General features: G+C 50.5%; 1 protein-coding gene across 1 annotated transcript in view; it reads right to left on the bottom strand.

Annotated features, from left to right (window-relative positions):
* Positions 1 to 654: 654 nt before the first annotated feature.
* Positions 655 to 22,462, bottom strand: part of SCARA5 (scavenger receptor class A member 5) — a 118,219-nt gene continuing 96,411 nt past the window's right edge. The window contains exons 8-9 of the mRNA XM_004270700.3: positions 13,504 to 13,698; positions 655 to 3,074 (exon numbers count right to left, since the gene is read on the bottom strand). Coding sequence (XP_004270748.1) covers positions 2,938 to 3,074; positions 13,504 to 13,698 — 332 coding nt within the window. The 3' untranslated portion in view covers positions 655 to 2,937. The remainder of the gene's footprint in view (positions 3,075 to 13,503; positions 13,699 to 22,462) is intronic.

Genomic DNA, 22,462 nt, shown 5'->3' with positions numbered 1-22,462 from the left:
TGATTTGGGGGTGGGTATCACTGGACTTTTTAGAGAAAACCAGGATGCCTCCTTTGTGCATTTCCAGAAAGTCCACTTTTCTCTGTTGACTTCCTTTGGCAAACTTTTATGGCCTACAGGAAGCTTGGGCCATTAGGTTTTCCCACAGGTGCAGCTATGAGTTTGTGGCCAGGACTAGGCGGTGACCTGGGCCATCCCCACACTCTCCCCGGGTCCTGTGCCTGGGAGTTCATACCTCTCACTGGGTGACGAGGCCCAGTGACGTCACAGACCTTGTACCAACTCTGGACGGTCTTCTTATCTGTGAATGGAACTCCAGATGAGAGCACATCCCCAAGCAAGAACTCTGGAGAAGTGAGGAAATAGGTGTTCTTTCCTTTAATGACTATGAAAGCAATTCTCTTACAAGCTGGGCCATGATTATTGTTCTGCTGCTTGGGACCCTTTCCTTAGGTTACCGAATAGGGCTTAAGACACCATGTGCCACCATGTTCTTGGTCTAGACTGTGGTTACTGACCTCTGGAAGTATTAAGACAGCTTCTCATAAGCCACCCATTCCACCAATTCCCGCTGAAAAATTATCAGACGATCCAATTTTCACCCGTCCTCCCCACGCTCACCGGGTTTTCATGAGAAAGAATATGAGGGGAAGCTTGTTAGCAACATGTTTTTAGCTTTATTGAAATTCTTTCTTATAAAAGGTCTGATGTATTTTAGGCCTGGCCTAATTTCCTTTAGTCCCTGAAATACGGGTCCATGGTTATTTTATTTCCATGTCCTCTTAAGTAGGAATGTAAACTAGTAGACTTTTATTTTAAGGTTCAGACACTTATCACCATCGTTTTTCTTTGATGTAAAGCAAGACTTGTATTTTCCCGAATGAAAAGACCAAGTAAGAAAGTTATGTGGGTCTGCGTTGGTAAGATAACTGGATTCTTTGCCAGAACGGACTTGGGAATTTACATCGTTCAACGTGACATCTTTCCACCTTGAGTATTTTCTTTTTTAATGCAAAATTTGTGGTGTGCTGAGCTATTTATAGTAAAGAGTGCTGTGTTCATATATGCATACATATATTGGCTCTGGGAAAAGATGCATGAGTACATGCGTGTTATGTAAACATAGCAATTAGTCAGAAGGAGAGTCTCTGATTGTTGGGACATTAATGAATAACAAGCATATGGTTCGCAAAGAACAACCAATAGCACATATTGGTTCAGTTGTCAGCCAGGAACTTTGCTGGTCTTACACCCAGGGGGTCCCAGCTGTCACCTTCCCCAGGCAAGCGGTGCTCACCAGATAGGACAGGTGATTGTGTATCTGAGGCCTGACTGAGTTTGTGTCTCCCTCAAGGGAGGAGGGTCTGTGCTCACTTGCTACCATGTAGGTCCCCAGGCCTAGAACACATATATGGCCCAGTCTGACCTCCTCCTCGTGTCAAAAGCAGAATATGATCTCCCCATCACTAGGAAAGGGGTGCAGATTGAGGACTTGCAAAGGCCCACGGCCTCTTCTTCCCCCAGAGATTGTAGGGAATCCTCATTTCCTTTCAATCTTTTTTTTTTCTTTTAATATTTATTTATTTGGTTGCAGTGGGTCTCAGTTGAGGCAGGCGGGCTCCTTAGCTGAGGCTCGCGGCCTCCTTAGTTGCGGCTCGCCGGCTCCTTAGTGGCGGCACGTGGGCTCCTTAGTTGCGGCATGCATGTGGGATCTAGTTCCCTGACCAGGGATCGAACCCGGGCCCCCTGCATTGGGAGCACAGAGTCTTAACCACTGCGCCACCAGGGAAGTCCCCTCCTTTCACTCTTACAGGCTCCATCAGGACATGTGTTCTCCTGACCACAGGATGACACCCAAAGAGGCCTGGAAGGTTCCATACCATCACCTCCAAAGAGCTCCGAGACACAGGCGACATAGCTTCAACCCTGACTGCCAGATAACTGAGGGCTGATCTTGGTTTAACCCAGACAGCCCCCATGTCCCCCTCCAAATCAGCTTTCCTCCTGTGTAGATGGGTGCCCTGGGAGCCAGTCCTGTCTGACCTTGAACTCACACCCTGTGGGGTTTGGAGTATGTAACCTTCTAGTCACACCCGTCCTGCACCCAAGCTTCTTGCTCGAGCCTGGCCAAGACGCAGGAAAGTTCAGGTAGCAACAGTGGTCTCAGTCATTCTCGATCTGACTAATAGGTCAGGTGAAGGGGTCAGTTGAATGCTACCTGGCGGTGACGTGGTACCCACACTAACGTGACTTATAGGAATGCTGCAAAGTGATAAACGAATTTAGCACCCAAGATACTATGTAATAGCACGCGTGGCAGTCACTCAATAAATGTTCCTTTCACTCCTCTTCTCTGAATCCAGACTGGTTCCTGCAGGAGACTTGCATTTCCCTCTGGCTCCTACAGCTGGCCTCTCCTCTATGTCAGCTCCCCCAACTAACAAACGCTGTGCAGAGGCAGAGTAAAGGGGGAAAATGAATCACTCAGTATTGTCTCTGGCTGGTCAAAACTCTTGGCCTGAGGTTTGGGAACGATCTGCAGAGTAAACGATCTGGGATGCCTCCCTCCCATCTTCACGGATGCATTTGTGGCCAACATTTATCTGTAACTCATAGACCACAGAGAGCATGGATACGGAGGCCTGATGCACGGTGTTTTAGAAGACTTGGCAAAACGGCGATCCAGTTGACCAGGGCTCCATGCAGGAACCCTGGTGGAAGGGAGAGACAGGCAGTAGATCCCAGAGTTGTGCTTTGGAAAAGATGTCCAAGGAGAGGAGGATGACAGGCCACCATGGGTCCTGGGATGGGAATCCGGGGGTCTGGGGGTGCTGGGCGGGGAGGCATGGGTCAGGGGAGCCCCGAGCAATGTCCCCACCCCAGGAATGCAGGAAGGAGGCTTGGCAGCTGGGTCCGGACCTTGGGCTGTGCCCACTGTCAGTGTCTCTTGCATGTCACTCCAGCATCCTCAGCGTGTCCGCAGTTTGTCACCCCCCATTTGGAGAAGCTGCAGCGGAAGATGCTCTCCTCCGTGCCCTTGCAGGCGACATCATCCATCCAAATCCTCCCTGTGCCTGTGGAGACAAGTCAACACGATTTCTTAGCGGAGATGCAGGAGGGCAGAACAGACAGGAACACTGCTGTCTGTCCTTGACCCGGCTGTCCCAAGCTCTGCTGTCAGTTCTCAAATCTAGTGGTTCCCATCTGCCTTCTCCATTCCACCAAGACCAAATACTTCTTTTCTAGCTCAGTTTCTTGAGGGCAGAATAAGAATAATTGACAGTGGAGACGGTGGTATTTACTGAGTAGCCCCTATGTGTCAGCATCTTACACATACGATCTTCATCCATTCTCACCGTGGTGCTGTGAGATAGCCATGAATAAACCCTTTTCCTAGATGGGAAAACTGAGGTTCAGATGGCAACTGGTGCAAGGTTGCTCAGCTTGTAAGTGGCAGAGTCTGAACTCAAGCCCAAGTCTTGCTGCCTCCCAGGCCATGCTTTATATGAGACACTTCATAGCTTTTGAGATACGATATCTTGTGGCATTTGTCGATGAATATTCAGACGGGGCCTAATCAGAAGGACAATGTTAGACAGACGCTGGGTTGGACAGATCCAGTGCCCCATAAGTATCTCAAGTATGCCAGTACCAACATTACCTTCAATCTTTTGAAATTTAAAGCAGACGGTCTCTTTCTATGAGCTCAAAACATTGGTACTCGGAATGACAGGGGATCCCAGAATTTAACATTATAACCAGACATCTATGTAATGACAGGCAGAAGCATCCCTAACCACAAGTAATTAGGTCAAGTTCCCAAAATACAAGGTCCCTACGACAATGTAGCTGAGTTTTGCCTGTCTGTTCACTCAGCTCTTAAGGGGACCAAGCTACTGGTCTGAAGATGCCCATGCAGGGGAGCCTTTAGCTGGCTTTCCCAAGATTGTACCTGAGTCTCAAGAGACATAAACTTGGCACTGAGGTCCCTTACTGAATGTCAAGGGAATAGGGCAGCTGGGTGAGGCTCCAAGGGAATGGAGAGGGCTTGTCTGGGGTCAGAGGGGTCAGTGGAGAGGGGAGAAGTCACCTAGAGACCCCGCTGATGAACGGGCAGGGCCATCACCCATGGTTCAGGTGGGCTCCCTGGGCTGATGGCCAAGGAAGGTCTCCAATGGCGGGAGCTCACTTGGGAGCCCTCTGGAAGGATGCCTGAGCTTTAGGGCTCCCCTCTCCCGTGGAAGCAGTAGCTTAGAGCTTCGCTACACACAGCGTGGTCCCGGACCAGTGGCATCAGCATTCCCCAGAGCTTGTCAAAACTGCAGAACCTCAGGCTCCACCCAAGACCTACTGAATCCAAATCTACCTTTGAAGCAAGTGGTTCTGCATTGAAGTTTGAGAAGCAGAAATAGGTACAGCAGAAATAGGGCTTTACAATAAGTAGAATAAATCTCAATTCAAGTCTCATTCCCATCTAGGAAGACCATTTCAGTTGTAAAACTGGGAAGGGATTCCCGAGATATGAGACATTTCGTGCTAAAGCTGGGTAGGTTCTGGGTAAACCGGGATGGTTGGTCACTCCAGCACCCTGACTTGTTAGGTCTCTGAGCCGGAACCAAAAATCATGGGGTCAAAGGTCATAAACTGGGTTCCAACATTACTGACTGTGTCAACCTGGGCAAGTTCAACGAGGTAACATGCATTCCTGTATTTTGTTTTTTGTGTTTTTTGGGCCACACTGCATGGCATGTGGGATCTGAGTTCCCCAACCAGGGATGGAACCTGCATCCCCTGCATTGGAAGGGCGGGGTCTTAACCACTGGACCACCGGGGACGTCCCAAGAGAATATTTTTCTTATTTTTGGCCACACCATATGGCTTGTGGGATCTTAGTTCCCCGACCAGGGATTGAACCCGGGCCCTCGGCAGTGAGAGCACAGAGTCCTAACCCCTGGACCACCAGGGAATCCCCAGTTCCTGTATTTTAAAGGGCTTTCAGATGCACCAAAACCCTATACAAAAGGTAGCTCAGCGATTAGTACTGTACCCTGACCCTACCCCCGTTTTCTCCCTGTCCCAACTCTCAGCAGCCAGACAACCTCTCCTTTTAGAGGAATTGTCAGGACTAATTCTTAAAACCCTTAAAACTGTCACTCACCCTTGGATTGCGTGGGAAATCCCTTTACAAAGAGCATCAAGGGAGCACCTAAACCATTTTGCTGCCCACGAAATCGACCGCATGAACTAAGTGGTTTGGACATATTTTTTATGCCGAGATGTTCAGCATCTGTTGTCATGGGAATACCAAGCAGTGAATTCAGGAACAGAGCTGGGAGGAGAGGGCTCCTTCTGCTGTCTTTTTGGATGTTATTTCTTCATCAGAGCCTCTTCCCTAGCCGGATACAGCGTGCCTCTTACACAATAAGCCCTCTGAAGCCGAGCAAAAATTCTCAGATTAAATGTCTCCTGGAAAACACATCAGTTTACAAATTACCCTTCCTTGGGCTACAGGCCCAAGAGCTCTGTGGGATTAGTCACATCCAAAACAAATAAAGGAGCAAATGAAGGAGACCGACAAATACAGAACAGGCCCCAAGGTTACGAGCCCAAATGCATACACAGGATCACAAGACCCCAAACTCTAGCTGGTGTTTGGCTAGGGAGCTCTGGCTAACATCCAGTCACGGAAGAGCTAATAAAATGAGAAAAGCGTTGTTAACTCAGCAGCAGTGAGTATCTACAGTTCCTGGGACATCGCTGAAGGGCCTATGAACCCGAAGACCGTTTCTGCTCCTTGCCATGTCAGAGGAGCTAGCACTGTCATGACTCCAGGTACCAATCATCCTTTTAGCTTTAGAGCTGACACCTGATACTCAACGTGTGGCCCAAGGACCAGGAGATCAGTATCACCTGGGAGGTTGTTAGCAACACAGAGTCTCGGGCCCACCCGGACCCGAATCAGAGTCTGCATCTTAACAAGATCTCCTAGATCCAGGCATGCATTCAGGTCTGAAAAGCCCTGCTCTAGATTAGGTCTGCTCCTCCGCAGGCTTTCTGGGAGCTCCATAAGATGCCCCATCAGGTAAGCGGAAAAGGGGCTACTCTGCTCCTCACTGTACAGTCAGAAAAATTAAACAACAGGGTGAGGTTTTTACCTTGAGGGGGAAAAACTGGGACGAGAGGCCAGGTCTTCTGACACTTAGAGCTGTTGGAAGGTGATATTGTTGGCATGCGTAAGTGGAGATTTTATTCTATCCTTATTCATTCATTCATTCAACAAGTATTTTTTTGTTTTGTTTTGTTTTTTGCGGTACGCGGGCCTCTCACTGTTGTGGCCTCTCCCGTTGCGGAGCACAGGCTCCGGACGCGCAGGCTCAGAGGCCATGGCTCACGGGCCCAGCAGCTCCGCGGCATGTGGGATCCTCCCAGACTGGGGCATGAACCTGCGTCCCCTGCACTGGCAGGCGGACTCTCAACCACTGCGCCCCCAGGGAAGCCCCAACAAGTATTTAAGAGTCTACTCCATGCTCAGCACTATTCTTGGTGTAGGGACTACACCAATGAACAAAAAATGATTAAAGAAAAACACTGTCGGTGGGAATGTAAACGGGTGTAGTCACTGTGGAGAACAGTATGGAGATTTCTCAAAAAACTAAAAATAGAACTACTATATGACCCAGCAATGCCACTGATTGAAACCAAAAACACTAATTTGAAAGATACATGCACCCCAATGTTCATAGCAGCATTACTTACAATTGCCAAGATACAGAAGCAACCTAAGTGTGCATCACAGATGGATAGATTAAGAAGCTGTGGTATATATATACAATGGAATACTACTCAGCTATAAAAAAGAACGAAATGTTGCCATTTGCAGCAACACTGATGAACTTGGAGGGCATTATTCTAAGCGAAATAAGTCAGACAGAGACAGACAAACACTGTATTATATCACTTGTAAGTGGAATCTAAAAACTACAGCAAACTAGTGACTATAACGAGAAAGAAGCAGACTCACAGATATAGAGAACAAATTAGTCGTTACCAGGGGGAGGGGAGGGGCAATACAGGGGTGGGGAACAGGGAGGTGCAAACTATTGGCTGTAAGATAAGCTGAAGGATGTATTACTGGGTTGGCCAAAAAGTTCGTTCGGCTAGTGAAACCGTTGTTCAATAAAGTCCTTCGTGAACATGAAAAATGTCTTTCATTTTTACTTAAAACTGAACGAATTTTTTGGCCAGCCCAATATATAACATGGGGAGTATAGCCAATATTTGGTTATAACTGGAAAGGGAAAGCAACCTTTCAAAATTGTATAAAAACAAAACAAAAAAATCTCTGCTTCATGGGACAAACATTTGAGCTGCTGCATGTTTGAGTAATATTAATAGAAGGAATTGAGGTAGGAAGTAGATGGGCCCCTGGCCTGGACAGCTGCTGTTTGTCAAGGGCAGTAAAATTGAAGCTTTGTTCTTCCCCAGACACTCCAAGGACAAAGTTAGTGGCAAAAACTGAGCTCTGCTGAAGTAAAGAGATAAGATGACTACTCCTGAGGTTAAGAAAAACTCCCTGACTGCACAGGCACATTAAGACTCCTTGGGGGGGTCAAAAAGGAGGGGGTGCCACCCCATAATAAGTGATGCCAAGACCCCCATAGGCCTCTGCAGTGGGATCCATCTTAGCAAAAAGTTAGCACGCATGTTGGGGAGAGTCCTAGGACAGGTCAGGCGTGGAATAAGAAACAAGAAATTGGCCAAAGGTAAACAAAGACCCGGAAGGACTGTCCTAAATAAATGATTTAGATCACCTCTTTACTGCGCTCATTAGAAGACGCCTACACCCTTTCTCTCCAGGTGTGTATTTCTGCCTTGCTTCAGTCTCTGACAAACAAACCATTTCTCTGTGTGCTCTCCCACTTGTTGTGCTGTGTCTCTAATAATAAACTTTGTACGTGCTTTTAGTTTTTGCCTCCTTGAAACATTCTGGCTTTCAAATGGGGGCAAGAGCCAGGGCCACTTAGCTTCTAGCCTCTGGCCCCTGGTGGTCCAGCGGCTAGGATTCCTGGTTTTCATCCAGGCTACCCAGGTTCAGTTCCTAGGCAGGGAACTAAGATCCTGCTTCAAGCCACCACTCACTGCTGTCTCTCTGAGATCAGAATGAGTTACACTGATTCCTACAGGCTGCCATCTGAGCCTCACACAGGGACAGGCAGGATGGCTATCAAACAGATATTTAAGAGGTAGGAAAACTAAGGCTCCAGAAAGGTTAAGTGACCTGTCCCACGACTGTTAAAGGAATGAGATCATGACCCAGGCCACTGACGTCCTGCCAGTCCAGTCCCCGTTCCTTATAGAACCACATACACGGCACACAGCACAGATCACTAAACCAGGAGGCTGCAAACCCAATTTGACCTGCTGCCTGCTTTTGTAAATAAAGTTTTATTGGAACACAGAGCCTCCCTGCCCCCAGTCTGATTACATTTTGTCTGTAGTTGCTTTTATGCTACAACTACAGAGCTGAGTAGTTGTGAGAGCGACCATCTGGCCCAGAAGCCCAAAATATTTACTCCCTGGCCCTTTAATGTTTGCTGACCCTTGCACTAAGCCACCTCCCAGTATTTGAATTTTATTTTAGAAAAAAAGGGCAAAACAATGCTAATCATATAATTAAAAGAGAACACTCCCAATTCTGTCCACCCACTCCCACCTACAAATCTGTATGCATTTGTACCCCTCCTCAGCTCCTTTTGTCTGTCTCAAAGAAAGATTTTCTTGGCGGGCTCAGGACTAATTTCCCAGCAGTGCTATGGTGGTCTCACGCCCTCCGTCTCCTCCTGGACCCTTGCTCCAGCCATCACCCTCCATCTTCCTGATCTGCACTCATTCCCTCTCCAACAGCTCTTGGACCAATTTAAAATTAAAAAAAAAAAAATCTCCGAGTCATTCTCATTTGGGTCTTTCCTTGCTTTTTTCCCAGGGAAACTGATAATTCAATTATTGAGCCCCGTCCAGGAAAACTTTTATGGTGCCAGACCACAGAGAGCATTGCCAGGGTGCGGCAGTTCCTTCTATGGCTCTGGGGAGGACGCAGGTTTGGCAGGCACAGAAGTTCCTTCCTTCCTTCTTCCCTCGCCCCCTCCTCCTGTCCCTCCTTCCTCCCTCCCACATTTATCCAGTACCTATCACATCCCAGGCACAGTCCTGGGTTTTGGAGCTCTGGCCTCAAGGTGTTCCCACATAGCTCAGCCATCAGGAGCGTGTGAGAGGTACGCGCAGAAGATGCCATGGGAGCAGAGGGGGTATCTACATCACGGGCTGGGGTGGAGCGGCAAAGCTCCCCTCCGGAGGTGAGCATTGAGCTGACTTCAAAAGCTGAGGAGGAATTAGCTAGGTGAAGAGGAGGGAAAGGCATTCCAGACCCAAGGAACAGCACGTGAGGGGATACGGAGCCGGGAAACAGCTGTGTGAGCTCAGAGGCTCCACGTGGGCGCACGCAGCTAAGGGATGCGCCGCCAGAGGCGGGAGGCGTGTGAGGACTGGCCTTGGGCACTAAGCTAAGGAAACCAGATTTGATCCTGAGAGCAGGAAAGACCCACTGAGCATCGGGCAGGGGAGTGACAGAGGCAGGAGCGCATTTTAGAAAGATCCCTGGCAGCCAGGAGGGGGACGGGGGCAGCAGCGTGGGAAGCAGCTCATGGAGGACGCCCCCATCTCCACCCAACAAGCAGCAAATAAATGTGCACCGCAGGGCCTGCACTGTGCTAACTGCTCCCCGTATGTGATCTCACTTCGAGTTTGCAATCATCCTGCGAAAGCGGAGGGACTGAAGCCTGGAGAGGTTGAGAAATCTGCTCCAGGTCACCAGCTAGTAAGTGGCACATATGGGATGCTAGGTTGGCTTTGACCCAGAGACTGAGCTCCTAGCCACTGCTCTACCCAGCCCGAGCTCCTAAGGCAAGAGCAGGGGGAACAGAGAGGAGGGGACAGAGTCAAGGGACCAGAGACGTTGACACTGGTAGCATCTGTTAAGACTCAGGGACCCAGCAGATAAGGGACACGGGAGTGGGTGAGGGTGCGAGAAGGGACGAGTCTGCAGTCCTGGCTGGCAGGGCAGGAAGCACAGCCGGAAGAGAAGCAAGCGTGGATGGAGAGCGGGGCCGGGGGCTTGGGAGACTCCGTGAGGCTGAGGGCGAGCAGACTGGGATTGGGAATCGGGGCACCTGCATGACACGAGGCTGTGGTCAGAGGGCCGTTGGGACCTGATGCAAACCCCGCCCAGCTGCCAGGAGAGGCGGGCTTCCCCTCCCTCTGCCCCCAGCTGCTAGGGCAGCATAGCCCTTCCAACAGGTTAGAATCTGTGAACATGTCTGCCTCCCCCTCTAAACTGAATGTGCTGAGGTCAGAGACTAGGTTGACTCAACTCTGTACCCCGGTGCTGAGCCTAGTGCCTGCCCATGGAAAGAGCCAGAAGCTGCAGCCGGGCTAGGAGGATGGGTGCCAGGCAAGCCCCATCCCTTCCCCAGCCCCCATTTCCCTCTGTGCAGCCATGAGTGACACCTGGCCTGCCTACCTGTCCAGGTCTCGAATATCACGTGACCTAAGTTATTGGATGATGATGGGAAAGTACGGTGCAAATTTGATGCTGATGTGGAAGCGAGCCTGGCTTCCCACTGACTGGTTTAAAGACTTGAGTGGTGGGAATTCCCTAGCAGTCCAGTGGTTAGGACTCGGCACTTTCGCTGCCGTGGACCCGGGTTCGATCCCTGGTCGGGGAACTAAGATCCCACAAGCCGTGCAATGCGGCCAAAAAAAAAAAAACCCGGTGGCAATTGTAGAGCTTCCCTTCACACCATACAATACAAAAATCAAGGCAGGATGAAAGAGTTTTAGGCTAACCCTGCCCATGACATTCAAATGACCTAATGTGGTTTCATTGAAAGAGTTTATGATTTTTCCCCTCCAAAGGTTTACTTCCACTTATTAGGGAGAAGCCCTCACTGGAGCCAAAAAAGGAAAACGAGGACCGTTCCCACTGTTTCTGTTCCTCATGCAAACAGAAATGGCAGTTTTCCTTGAAGAAAACAGGCTGAGACCCAGCACAGAGCTTTAGATGGGAGGGAAGCGCTCTCCCCGAGTGGGCTGCCCTCCGTGGAGCTGGACCCTTTGAACTCCCCACGCGCTGGCCTTGAAGTCGAGAGGCCAGGACGCTGGGGTCAATCTCTCCGCCAGCTGTCACAACACATTTCACAGGAGTCACTTCAGTGAGTGTGATTGTCTTGTCTGCTCGGACTGGGTGGCTTCTAAGCAACACACATTTATTTCTCACTGTTCTGGGGGCTGCAAGTCCAAGACCAGGGTGCCTGCGTGTTCCGGCTCTAGGGGAGGGCCCTCTTCCGGCTTGTAGGCTACTGTACGTCCTCACGGAAGCAGGAGGGAGCTCTCTGAGGTCCCTTTTATAAGGGCACCAGTCCCATTATGAGGGCTCTGCTCATGACCTGATCACCCCCCAAAGGCCCCACCTTCTGATACCATCACATTGGGGCTGAATATTCCAACCTATGAATCTGGGGGGGCAGGTGACACAAACATTCAGTCTGCAACAGTGACTGAGGTCTAAGGGACAAGGTTCTGAGCCAGGATTGTGGCACTCCAAAGTGGGCGCGAGAAGAAAGGCAGCCGTGGGGAGTGGAGGGTTCCGTGGCCAGTTGGCATGTGACCCGGCTCTATGTCCCCATCTGAAAAGGATGCCCCTCCTCTCACCACGAGGCCCTTTACCATTTAGCACAGTGGGCTGGGCCCCCATGGTCTCAGGTAAGACAGCAAACGCTCCATGACACAAGTAGCCTCCGTAGCGGGGCCAGCGGTCCCTCCACAGGTCACCAGGGGACCTGGCAACTGAGTGTGAGTGGGTCAGTCCAAATCCCTCCCCACACCTGCCAGAATGCAGGTCCTCGTGACAGCTGAGCAGAAGTATTGCACGTTCCAGGGGCCCAAGCTGGAAGGCACATCACAGAGTCTGCAAGGCCCTTTAAGTTAGAGCTGGGACACCAAGATGCAGGGTGGAGGGGCAACGAGATCACACAGGCGGGCGTAGCACATTGTTATACAGGTGCAGGGAGCACTGTCTTCAAGCAGGTGGGACCATTGTTTTAGTTGTAAGTCAACACAGGTTTCTCTGAGTTCGAGGTCCGATGAAGGGCAAAGCATTTGTGACGGTGAGTAGTTATGTTTGAGTGTGCATGTGTGGTGTTCTGTGTGCGTAGCTGAATTGTTATGGGCTGAATTGTGTCCCCCCAAAATTCCTATGTGGAAGTCCTAACCCCCAGGACCTCAGAATGTGCTTGTCTTTGGACCTAGGGCCTTTAAAAAGGTGATTAAGGATAAATGAGGTCATTAGAGGGGCCCTAATCCAATATGACTGGTGTCCTTCTAAGAGGAAGAGACACAGACCCACACAGAGGGATGATCGTGTGAGGACACAGGGGGAAGGTGTCCCTGTACAAGCCAAGGAGAGAGGCCTCGGGAGAAACCAGACCTGCCAACACCTTGACCTTGGACTTCCAGCCTCTAGAACTGTGAGAAAATAAATGTCTGCAGTTTAAGTCCTATAGTCTGTGGTATTTGTTACAGCAGCTGAGCAGACTAATACAGAGAACTAGCCTGAGGGGAAGACACAGTGCTGTGGATAGAGACTGGAGCTGGGGTAGAGCCAACCTCTTTGCAATCGGAAAGGGACAGATGGTTCAAATCAGCCGTCTGCCCAGGAAGGGTCTGCACCTCTCCCTCAAACTCTCCTGTACCGTCTAAGCCTGTCAAAGGAAAGCAACCAAAATGGTGAAGACTGCCAAAATCTTTTCCCCTGAGGATGAGATGAAGTGTTTGGAGATCTTCATCTGAAGAAGAAAAGACTCAAAGAGGAGCAGGGACAGCCAGCAGAGTGGATAAGAGAACGGACTCCCGAGCTACCTGCTTGGGTCTGAACCTGGGCTCTGCCATTTGCTAGCTGTGTGACCTTGGACAAGTTATCTAGCCTCTCTGTGCCACCGTTTCTGCATATGGAATATAGGGATGATAGCTGTACCTGCTTCCTAGTGTGGTAAGGATTACGTGAGTGAATATTTTTAACATGTTTAGAACCGAGCCTGGCACACAGACAGTGCTATCTAAGCACTAAATAGTAACAAAAATGTAATCGGGACAAATGGGCATGGGATTAGATAAGAGCCCTGAGATGCAGGGCTGAAAACGGGGGCCAGTAGGAGACCAGAAAAGCAAGGGAGTCAATTCAAGGGAAGGAAGAATGTTCGAATAAGCAGAACTGTCTGAAGACAGACCAGCTCGCTTGGGGGCCGTGAGCATCCCGTGGTCATGGCGGGAAGGACCCAGGCAGAGCCCGGCTGACACTGGCAGGACTTCTGTCAAGGGGATGCTGGACAGGAGGGCAGGCCTAGGCCTCCGGGACCCTCGCCCCACGTTCTCCTCCTCCAGGTGCCCTACCTTGTCCGAACTGAGCCGTCCGGTGCACGTCCTCGGCGTTGGGGAAGCCCAGCATGCGGCACACCACGTCTCCGTCCTTCTTGTCCCAGCCGTCATCGCACACGGTGCCCCAGCGCCGCTCATGATACACCTCCACGCGGCCCTGGTGTGGGCCCGAGCCATTCACCAGCCGGACCATCAGGGCCTCCATGCCACCTGCCGGGAGCAGCGCAGGGTCACGGGTCACTACCCGAGCTGGACATAGTGGGGCCCCGCCTGGGGACCCCCCCCGACTCCCCGCCACCACCCGGCATAGGAGAGGGGAGCTGGGGCTACAGCTGAGGTGGAGCCGGCAGCCAGAAGAAACCGTGGTGTCACCCCTGCCCATTATCACCCCTGCCCGTCTTCTCTCCACCTTTTTTTTTAAAATAGACTTTATTTTTTTTAATAGTAAAATTGAGAAGGAGGTACAAATATTTCCCATAAACCTCCTATCCCCCCACCCCCCCATGCACAGCCCCCTTTGCCACTATCAACACCTCTACCACGGCGGTAATCTGTGAACCCACAATGACACGGCATGATCACCCAGAGTCAACAGTTTACACTAGGCTTCACTCTTGGTGTTGTCCATTCTATGCTTTGGGCAAATGTCTAATGACATGTCTCCATCATTACAGTGTCCTACAGGGCGGTTTCACTGCCCTAAAAATCCCCTGTGTTCCACCTATTCACCTGCCACCCCACCTCCGAACCCCTGGCGACCACTGATCTTTCTCCTGTCTCCATAGTTTTGCCCTTCCCAGAATGTCATATACTTGGAATCATACGGTATGTAGTCTTTTCAGATTGGCCTCTTTCACTTAGTCATATGCATTTAAGGTTCCTCCATGTCTTTCATTGGCTTGATAGCGCCATTTCTTTCTAGCACTGAATAATATTCCATTGTCTGGATGTACCACAGTTTAGTTATCCATTCACCCACTGAAGGACCTCTTGGAAGGAATTATGAATAAAGCTGTTACAAACATTCCTGTGCAGATTTCTGTGTAGACATAAGTTTTCAACTCATTTGGGTAAATACCAAGGAGCAGAATTGTTGGATTCCTCTCTACCTTTTGACACCTGGTGACCAGCAGTCAGGCCTGCCGGAGCGGATGGTGAAGGGGAACAGAGGAAATCAAGGGATGGTCAAGGCTTTGTGAACAGGTGGCCCTGCTGTGTGCTTTAGTAGGTGGAGAGGTCCCCCTGTGTCTCAGCACAGGGCTGAGACACTGTGCTGAGTGTTGTGTTGTCTCTGTGCTGTCATCTGTGTCCACCTTCCCACTAGGCTGTCAGCACGAAAGTGTTTGAAGCCAGACAGACCTGGGTGTGAATTCTGGCTCTGTCCCTTACTACCTGTTAAGTGGGGGACAGTAATTCATCAAATCTTAAAAGTCGCTGTTGTGTAAGGCCCATCACTATTTTACATGCTACTAAGAAGGAAGAAGCTTTGCCAGTTACAGTGGCAGGCTATACATATTGCTACAGGCTTCCAGATTTCAGAGATGTTAAAATGTGTGTCACAGAATCAGTGAAATACAGCAATAGGTGTAAAGAGCTTAGAACGGCGCCTGGCACATACAAGACTCTTCTTTCTACCTGAACGACCTTAAGAAAGTGTTCTAGACTCTCTGAGGGCATTGCCCCAACTGTGACATGGGGACAACGCATAGGGCTGTTTTGCAGACTAAGTGAAATGACCTGTGTTAAGGCTCTAAGCACGGTGCCTGGAACGTAGTAGGAAATAAGCAAGTCCTAGTTTGCAACCCCCGATCCCCATCTCTGATGGCTGAAGCCCTGTCACATTCATCTATAAACTCTGTTCAGCACAGAGCTTGGCTGCTGGAAATGTACAGTAAACGTCTGCTACATGGATGAAAGAGTGAAGATTCATTCTTTTGCATTACAAAGCAAGGCGTTACTTCTCCAAGGGGAGCAGCTGAAAAAAGCCTTTGGATCATCTCAAAGCCAGGGTTTGGCTGGAGACTTACAGCATCAGGGAGATACACACCGTTAGTGCCAGAGCTGGGATGGCAGCTTGGGTCTACCGATGTGTCATCTAAGGTCCTTTCGCCAACCTGTCTGCCATGCCATGAGTTGGGGTGGGGGGCAGGTATCTTCGCCCCTCAGGGACCTGAGCTTGACAAGATATTGGAGTGTTGCCACTTTTGCAGCCAGAAGCCGTCTGGACGTGTGGGGTGGAGACGGGTACAACTGTGCTGTGACACAGGGACAGGTGTGTGATACGATGCAGGAAAACCCTTCCATGAACTGCCAGCGAAAATAGCAAACCTGGACTTCCCTGGTGGCGCAGTGGTTAAGAATCCGCCTGCCAATGCAGGGGACGTGGGTTCAATCCCTGGTCCAGGAAGATCCCAATGGCAGGAGCTACTGAGCCTGTGCTCTAGAGCCCATGAGCCACGACTACCGAATCTGCATGCCACAACTACTGAAGCCCGCGTGCCTAGAGCCTGTGCTCCGCAACAAAGACAAGCCACTGTAATGAGAAGCCCGTGCGCCGCAATGAAGAGTAGCCCCCTCTTGCTGCAACTAGAGAAAGCCTGCGTGCAGCAACAAAGACCCAACGCAGCCAAAAATAAATTAATTAATTAATTTTTAAAAGTCCTTATCTTAAAAAAAAAAAAAAAGAAAGAAAATAGCAAACCAGTCAAGTTCTGCTCCCAATAAGTACTGCACCCTTGGACTATGTTTTTGTCTTTCTTTTCTTGACTGGCTGGGCTAGGGGATTCCCTCTTCTAATGACTATGACTTGGCAAAGACCTTTTTTTTTAAAAAAAATAAATTTATTTATTTATTTATTTATTTTTGGCTGTGTTGGGTCTTTGTTGCTGCATGCGGGCTTTCTCTAGTTGCAGTGAGCAGGGGCTTCTCTTGTTGCGGCGCACGGGCTCTACGCACCCGGGCTTCAGTAATTGTGGCTTGTGGGCTCTAGAGCACAGGCTCAGGAGTTGCGGCATATGAGCTTAGTTGCTCCGCAGCATGTGGGACTTTCTCGGACCAGGGCTCGAACCCGTGTCCCCTGCATTGGCAGGTGGATTCTTAACCACTGCACCACTAGGGAAGTCCTGGCAAAGACCTTTATAGGATCCTGGAGGAGGTGGCGGAATTGATAAACCCCGTATCTGTGTCACATGGGAAAGGAGAGGAATTAGAACTGGCTGCGTGTCTGTTTTGAGTTGCCCAGGCTAGGAAAACCCCAGAATATTCTGCACAGGGGAACCACAGAAGTCCCCAGGAGACCACACCCCTCCCAAGATGCTGCAAGAGTACGGTGTGATGGCATGGAAAGGCTCCTGGAAAAGTTTAATTCCATTTTCTAGGCATCCTTCATCCCTGACTATTCTCCCCACATGGGTTTGCATCCTTCATCCCTGACTAGTCTCCCCACGTGGGTTTACAAGCTCTAGCCAGGTTATCAGAAAAGGCTGAGGATAAGCAAGAGAGTGTAGGAATCCTGGAGACAGAAAACACAGAGAGAAGCAGGATGCAGAGGCCAGGTCTGAGACAGGGACGCTCCCCTGGGAGCAGTCATGACAAGCTAACCTGGAGCCAGCAGCAGCAAAGGAGGCCTGGCCCCGGGACAGGGGTTGGCCCTGGTGGGTTGGCCGAGGCTGAGATGTCAGCCTTGATTTCTCCCAGGCCTGCCTCACCTCTGTCACCACACTGTCACGGTGGCAGTGGGCCACGCCAGGCCAGGAGGCCTCCAACAGCAGCCCCCGTGTGGGGTCATCAGTAGAGGGAGAAGGGGCAGGAGGATGCCGTGTGTCCCAGAGCAGGCCAAGCAGAGTTCAGGGTCAAAATAACAGGAAGAGGCTGGGTGGAGTGTGGGCAAACAGGGCTGATGTTCAGAGCTTCCCCCTTAATGTCTCCACTCTGGCCAGCCTGAACTCACTCTGTTCACTTCTTTGTTTTGCCAAAAAAGTGATCATCTATTAGGGGCTTTGTCCTGTTCTAGGAGCTATGGAGACATCCATGAACAAAGTCTCTGCCCTCGTGGACTGATATTGTAGTGGGAGAGTCTAGCGATAAAGCTAGGAAACAAATAAAAATATAACTATGGCCACATAGTGATGCACAGATGGGAAGAGAAGCACAGGAAGGGAATGGAACGTGGAGGGGGCGCCATCTTGGACGGGGAGACAAGGAAGGGAATGGATCGTGGGGGGGGCACCATCTTGGATGGGGAGACAAGGAAGGGAATGGATCATGGTAGAGTCACCATCTTGGATGGGGAGGCAAGGAAGGGAATGGATCGTGGCGGGGGCTCCATCCTGGATGGGGAGACAAGGAAGGGAATGGATCATGGTAGAGTCACCATCTTGGATGGGGAGGCAAGGAAGGGAATGGATCGTGGCGGGGGCTCCATCCTGGATGGGGAGACAAGGAAGGGAATGGATCATGGTAGAGTCACCATCTTGGATGGGGAGGCAAGGAAGGGAATGGATCGTGGGGGGGGCATCATCTTGGACGGGGAGACAAGGAAGGCCTTGAGTGTCGACCTGAATGAGCAGAGGGAGAACATGGACCTTCCCCCACCCCCTATCTCAGAAAAACCCATGTCTGTACTCTGGCCTAAGATTTTCATGTCCTTTAAATCTCAGCTTGAATGTCACATCTCTCAGAAAGCCTTCTGTGGTTCCCCCATACCTGGCTACAGCCCCTTCTGTGGACATACTTATCACTCCATGTAATAATTTCCTGTTTACTCTTTTGGGACGCTGTAAGCATTCTGAAGACAGGTCATGTGGCCTGATACAGTGCCTGGTATATCAAGACGCCCAAGCTGGGCTAAACGAAGGCATGCACGAATGAATGCACTCAGATGGTATATACCCCAGTGGGCAAGTCCTGTCTAGTGGACACAGCTCCCCAGAGCCAACGGCTTTGGTGGGAGCCTGAGGAGAGTCAGCATCAGGGCTACTAGTGTTTCCAACACCCTCTTTATTACAGCACAGCCCCTTCTACTCAGTCCCCTCACTGATGGCTTCTTTCGGTGGGACAGTCCTGGATCCTGGACCCAGAATTCAAGTTATTGGTGCAATGACCATACATTCCAAATGAGAAAATAAGGCTGTGGTCTGTCATGTGGTTATAGTGAGTGCTGAGGGAAATCTGGAGAGCGGCACTTGGATGCTGAAATATTAGAATTCCCAGGAGGCTTCAGTGTATATGCAAGTGGCAAAAGAATATTTGGAAACAGATCAACTTCCAAAAATTGGAAACATATGGTAACCATAATTACGGGACACAGCGTCAGTCCTGGTCTATGCCCCATGCTCCCCACACATCAAGCTAGGTCATGGCCCCCATCAGTCCTGTGGCTACGTGTGCCCCCCGCGCCCCGCACACCCAGACCCCAGGGTTGGCTCATCAAGCACTGGAGCCTGTTCCTTTTCACGTGTTCCCAGGTTCCCCCCGATCCAGGGCTTCTCCCTGGATGGAGGCTGAGCACAGTTCCCTGCCCACGGGGTCGGCAGATGCTGCGTGCCCCAGAAGAATCAATGAGGCACATCTTGGTCTAGCTCCATCTTACAGAACATGGCACGAAGCTGTAATTTTTAAATCCTTTCTTCCCCTTAACAAAAGCCCATCCCTGTGGATACCTTCCTTAGGAAAGCCGTGGCTGAGAGCTGACCTGATTATGATGCAAACTGCCCCAATTCAGGGAATCAGACAGTTTAAGGGGCTGTCCTAGGAACAGAATCTCTAGCCTGCTTTGCCCTGGAAAGCTACAGGGGGGCCTGGAGACAGCCTTTCCCAGGCTCAGCCATAATGCCACCTCCTGGAATGCACTTGCGGAATCACCCAGTGATGGCAACACTGGCCCCATCTCCAGCTGAGGAGAATGTCATGACTTGCTAAGAGGTTTGGGTTTCTGCGGGCAGAGGGTGTAAACTTTGCTTTTTCCCAGCAGTTTCTGCCCTAGAGCAAAGCTTTCCCACCAAGCAACCAACCACCTATGGGAAACGCTCTTACCCCACAGCTGTGTCAGCCCGACATAATCAGATGTGGTGTCTGGGAGGCTGCCTCAGCCTGGTACGAGCCCCCCACCCCCTTACACTTCTTGTAAGTCCAGGGAGCTTATTCCGTAGACACCCCCCCAGAGTGCTCCCCAGGGAGTGTGTGGGTCTATTTGGGGTCAAGAAGATGCCTCTCTTTGCACATGACAGTAGAGGAAGATGGAAGGCAGGGGTTTTGATTGTACAAAGCCCAGGCACTCCTAGGCCAGTAGTCAGAGGGGATGGCCCAGGTGGGAGGCAGAGGACCTTAGGCTGTCACAACTGCATGTGACTTCCCCTAATAGCTGCCCTTGACCGACAGGCCTCTTTACTTTCTTCTTAACCTCCCAGCTCGGTGAGCCCTGGGAAATCCTTCCCGAGCAAAATGTGGACCCACAACTCCACAGAACCCAGTCCGCCAAGCAAAGCTCATGTGGATATCTGAGTTTGATTCGTAAAGGGAATCCCCTGAGTGAAGAGAATATCAAACTCTTTCTCTTGCTCTGGGGTCCCTACTCTGCAGACTGGAATCTACCTGGACACGTGCCTACGGTCTGTAAGTGGAGAGGACAGTAGCGACTGCCAGGCTGGCCCACACCCTGCTCTCTGCAGGAAGAGCCCTGCCCGCGTTCCATCTCTGGTCTGGGAGACCCAAGCTGAAGGGAAACACCAAACGCTGTTCCCCACCGAACACCTGGAGGATGAGTGGAGGGTTTCCTGACTTGATAGCTTGTCCCAAGTCCTAGCCCACTAAGTCCTGGGCACGAGTTTTTCCTCATACCTCCTATAGCAGGGACTCCCCGATGTTCTTTTTTCCCTGCTGCCCCAGATTTGGGGTCAGAGGTTCTCCCTTTTTATACAGAGAGGCAGAGAGGAGTCCCTTCCACCAAAGCCTCGACGAGCAGCATCACTGTAACTAACAGAGGAGGAAGCTGATGCATGGAACTCAGGGCAGGAGACTGGTCCTTTCCAGCTGGGTAGCCTCCTTGCTCTCTCCCAGATCAGAGGGTTCAGTCACCTCACCAACAGGTTTCCCAGAGCATCAGTGGCTCTAATCCCTGCTCGGAGCTTCCTGCCTAGCTGTAGGGCCAGACCCCAGAAGCCACCTCCTCATTCCCTGACCTGCTCTGCTGACCCTGCCCATTACCCAGGCCACTCCTGGGACCGACCATGAGGCCCTCATCCACCCTCCTGCAGCAGGATCGCAGGTCTGCTCCAGTTCTGACCCGGCCCCTCAGTAAAGAGGGTGGGGCTGAGGCACAGAAGAGGCCAGATGGTGGAGAAGAACAAGACATTGTGTCTGGGTGAAGGAGCTTTGCATTTTCTGGAGATATCTCTAGCAACAACTTCCTCACACGCAGTTGTAGGCTACAGATGTCACCATCATTTGGTGCGTAGGGCTACTTTTAGGTAATCCTCACAGTCTTTAGGCTTTTCTTTTTCCTTTTTTGCTGCACCGCGTGGCATGCGGGATCTTCGTAGTTCCCTGACCAGGGATTGAACCCATGCCCACTGCGGTGGAAGCACAGAGTCTTAATCACTGGACCGCCAGGGAAGTCCCTGGGCTTTTCTAACCATCACAAATGATGGAGAAGCCTAGAATTTCCCAGCTGGCAGAGACTTGGAGACCATCATAACCCAAACTCTTCATGTGATACACAAGGGAACAGAGGCCCAGAGAGGTGCTGTGTTTGCCTAAGGTCATCCCACAGTTAGCAGTAGAAGAGCTGGGACTGAACTTGAGACTTCACATTAGAACCAGTTCTCCATCCATATCTTCCTTTCTCTCCAAGTCCTTCATTCTTTTTTTTTTTGGTCACGTTGCGTGGCTTGTGGGATCTTAGTTCCCTGACCAGGGATTGAACCTGGGCCACAGCAGTGAAAGCACCAAGTCCTAACCACTGGACTACCAGAGAATCCCCTGAGTCCTTCATTCTTCATGGGACCTCTGGGCTGGGGTCCACTAAGTCGGCTTCACGACTTTGATGCAAGATGTCTTTGGATGGAGGAGTCCCCTTAAAAACAAATGACTTTAACCCTTGAATAGTAATACTTCTACCCTAAATGCACAGAAACAATTTGGCTTCTCCTAAGTCTTCTGGGAGTTCCAAGATGGCAGGAATACCCTCGTGAAGCACAGCTACTGCTGAGTTTGTAGATGAAAATGAAGATGTCGCTGTTTCCAGCTGGGGAAAGGATAAACCTGTCTTAGCTTTCGAGAGAAGTGATAACATTCCATTGACATCCAATGTGATTGTACTTCCTGTGCACAGACGTGGGGGACTGAATATGCATTACCTTTGTTAATTCTCTATACAACGTATGTATTTCTTTTTTCAGTTACTCATTTACTTATCCATCCAGGTGCACTTATGGAATCCCTACGATATTCCAGAATTGTACTAGGTGCTGAGGATGCAAGGACAAATAAGTATTGTCTACCCTTGAGGCACTCCAGTGAACTAACAGCCTAAAATGGATAAAACCACAGAATGTCAGAGCTGGTAGAGACCTCAGGGACTTCCCAGTCCAAACCCCTCATCTAGAGATGAGGAAACTGATGTTCAGAGCTGGGATGCCAGACCCCTCTCTTTCTAGACCACTGCTCCTTCACTGGCATTGGCATTTTCAGTACCCTCAATACTTAACATGATGCTTGGCTGGCTGAAAAAGCTAAGTCAATATCTGATGACTAGGTGGGATGAAGGGCAGATGGGTGGATGGATACGTGACTTTGTCAGGGGATCCGGTCAGAATCCCCAGCTGAGTACCGCATGGTTCCTGTATCTCTCTGGTTCTAGGTGCCTGGCTGTTCAGAATGGGTGCAGTGTCTACCCACTGAGCCCACCACACCAGAATGAAGACCGTGACGGGGGGCCCTGACCCCGGGTTGTATCTATTTGTGCTGCTTTTCTGTA

Source organism: Orcinus orca, chromosome 6 (genome assembly GCF_937001465.1).
Source record: "Orcinus orca chromosome 6, mOrcOrc1.1, whole genome shotgun sequence".
Taxonomy (NCBI): Eukaryota; Metazoa; Chordata; class Mammalia; order Artiodactyla; family Delphinidae; genus Orcinus; species Orcinus orca.
This window is presented reverse-complemented; position numbering and strand designations above follow the sequence as displayed.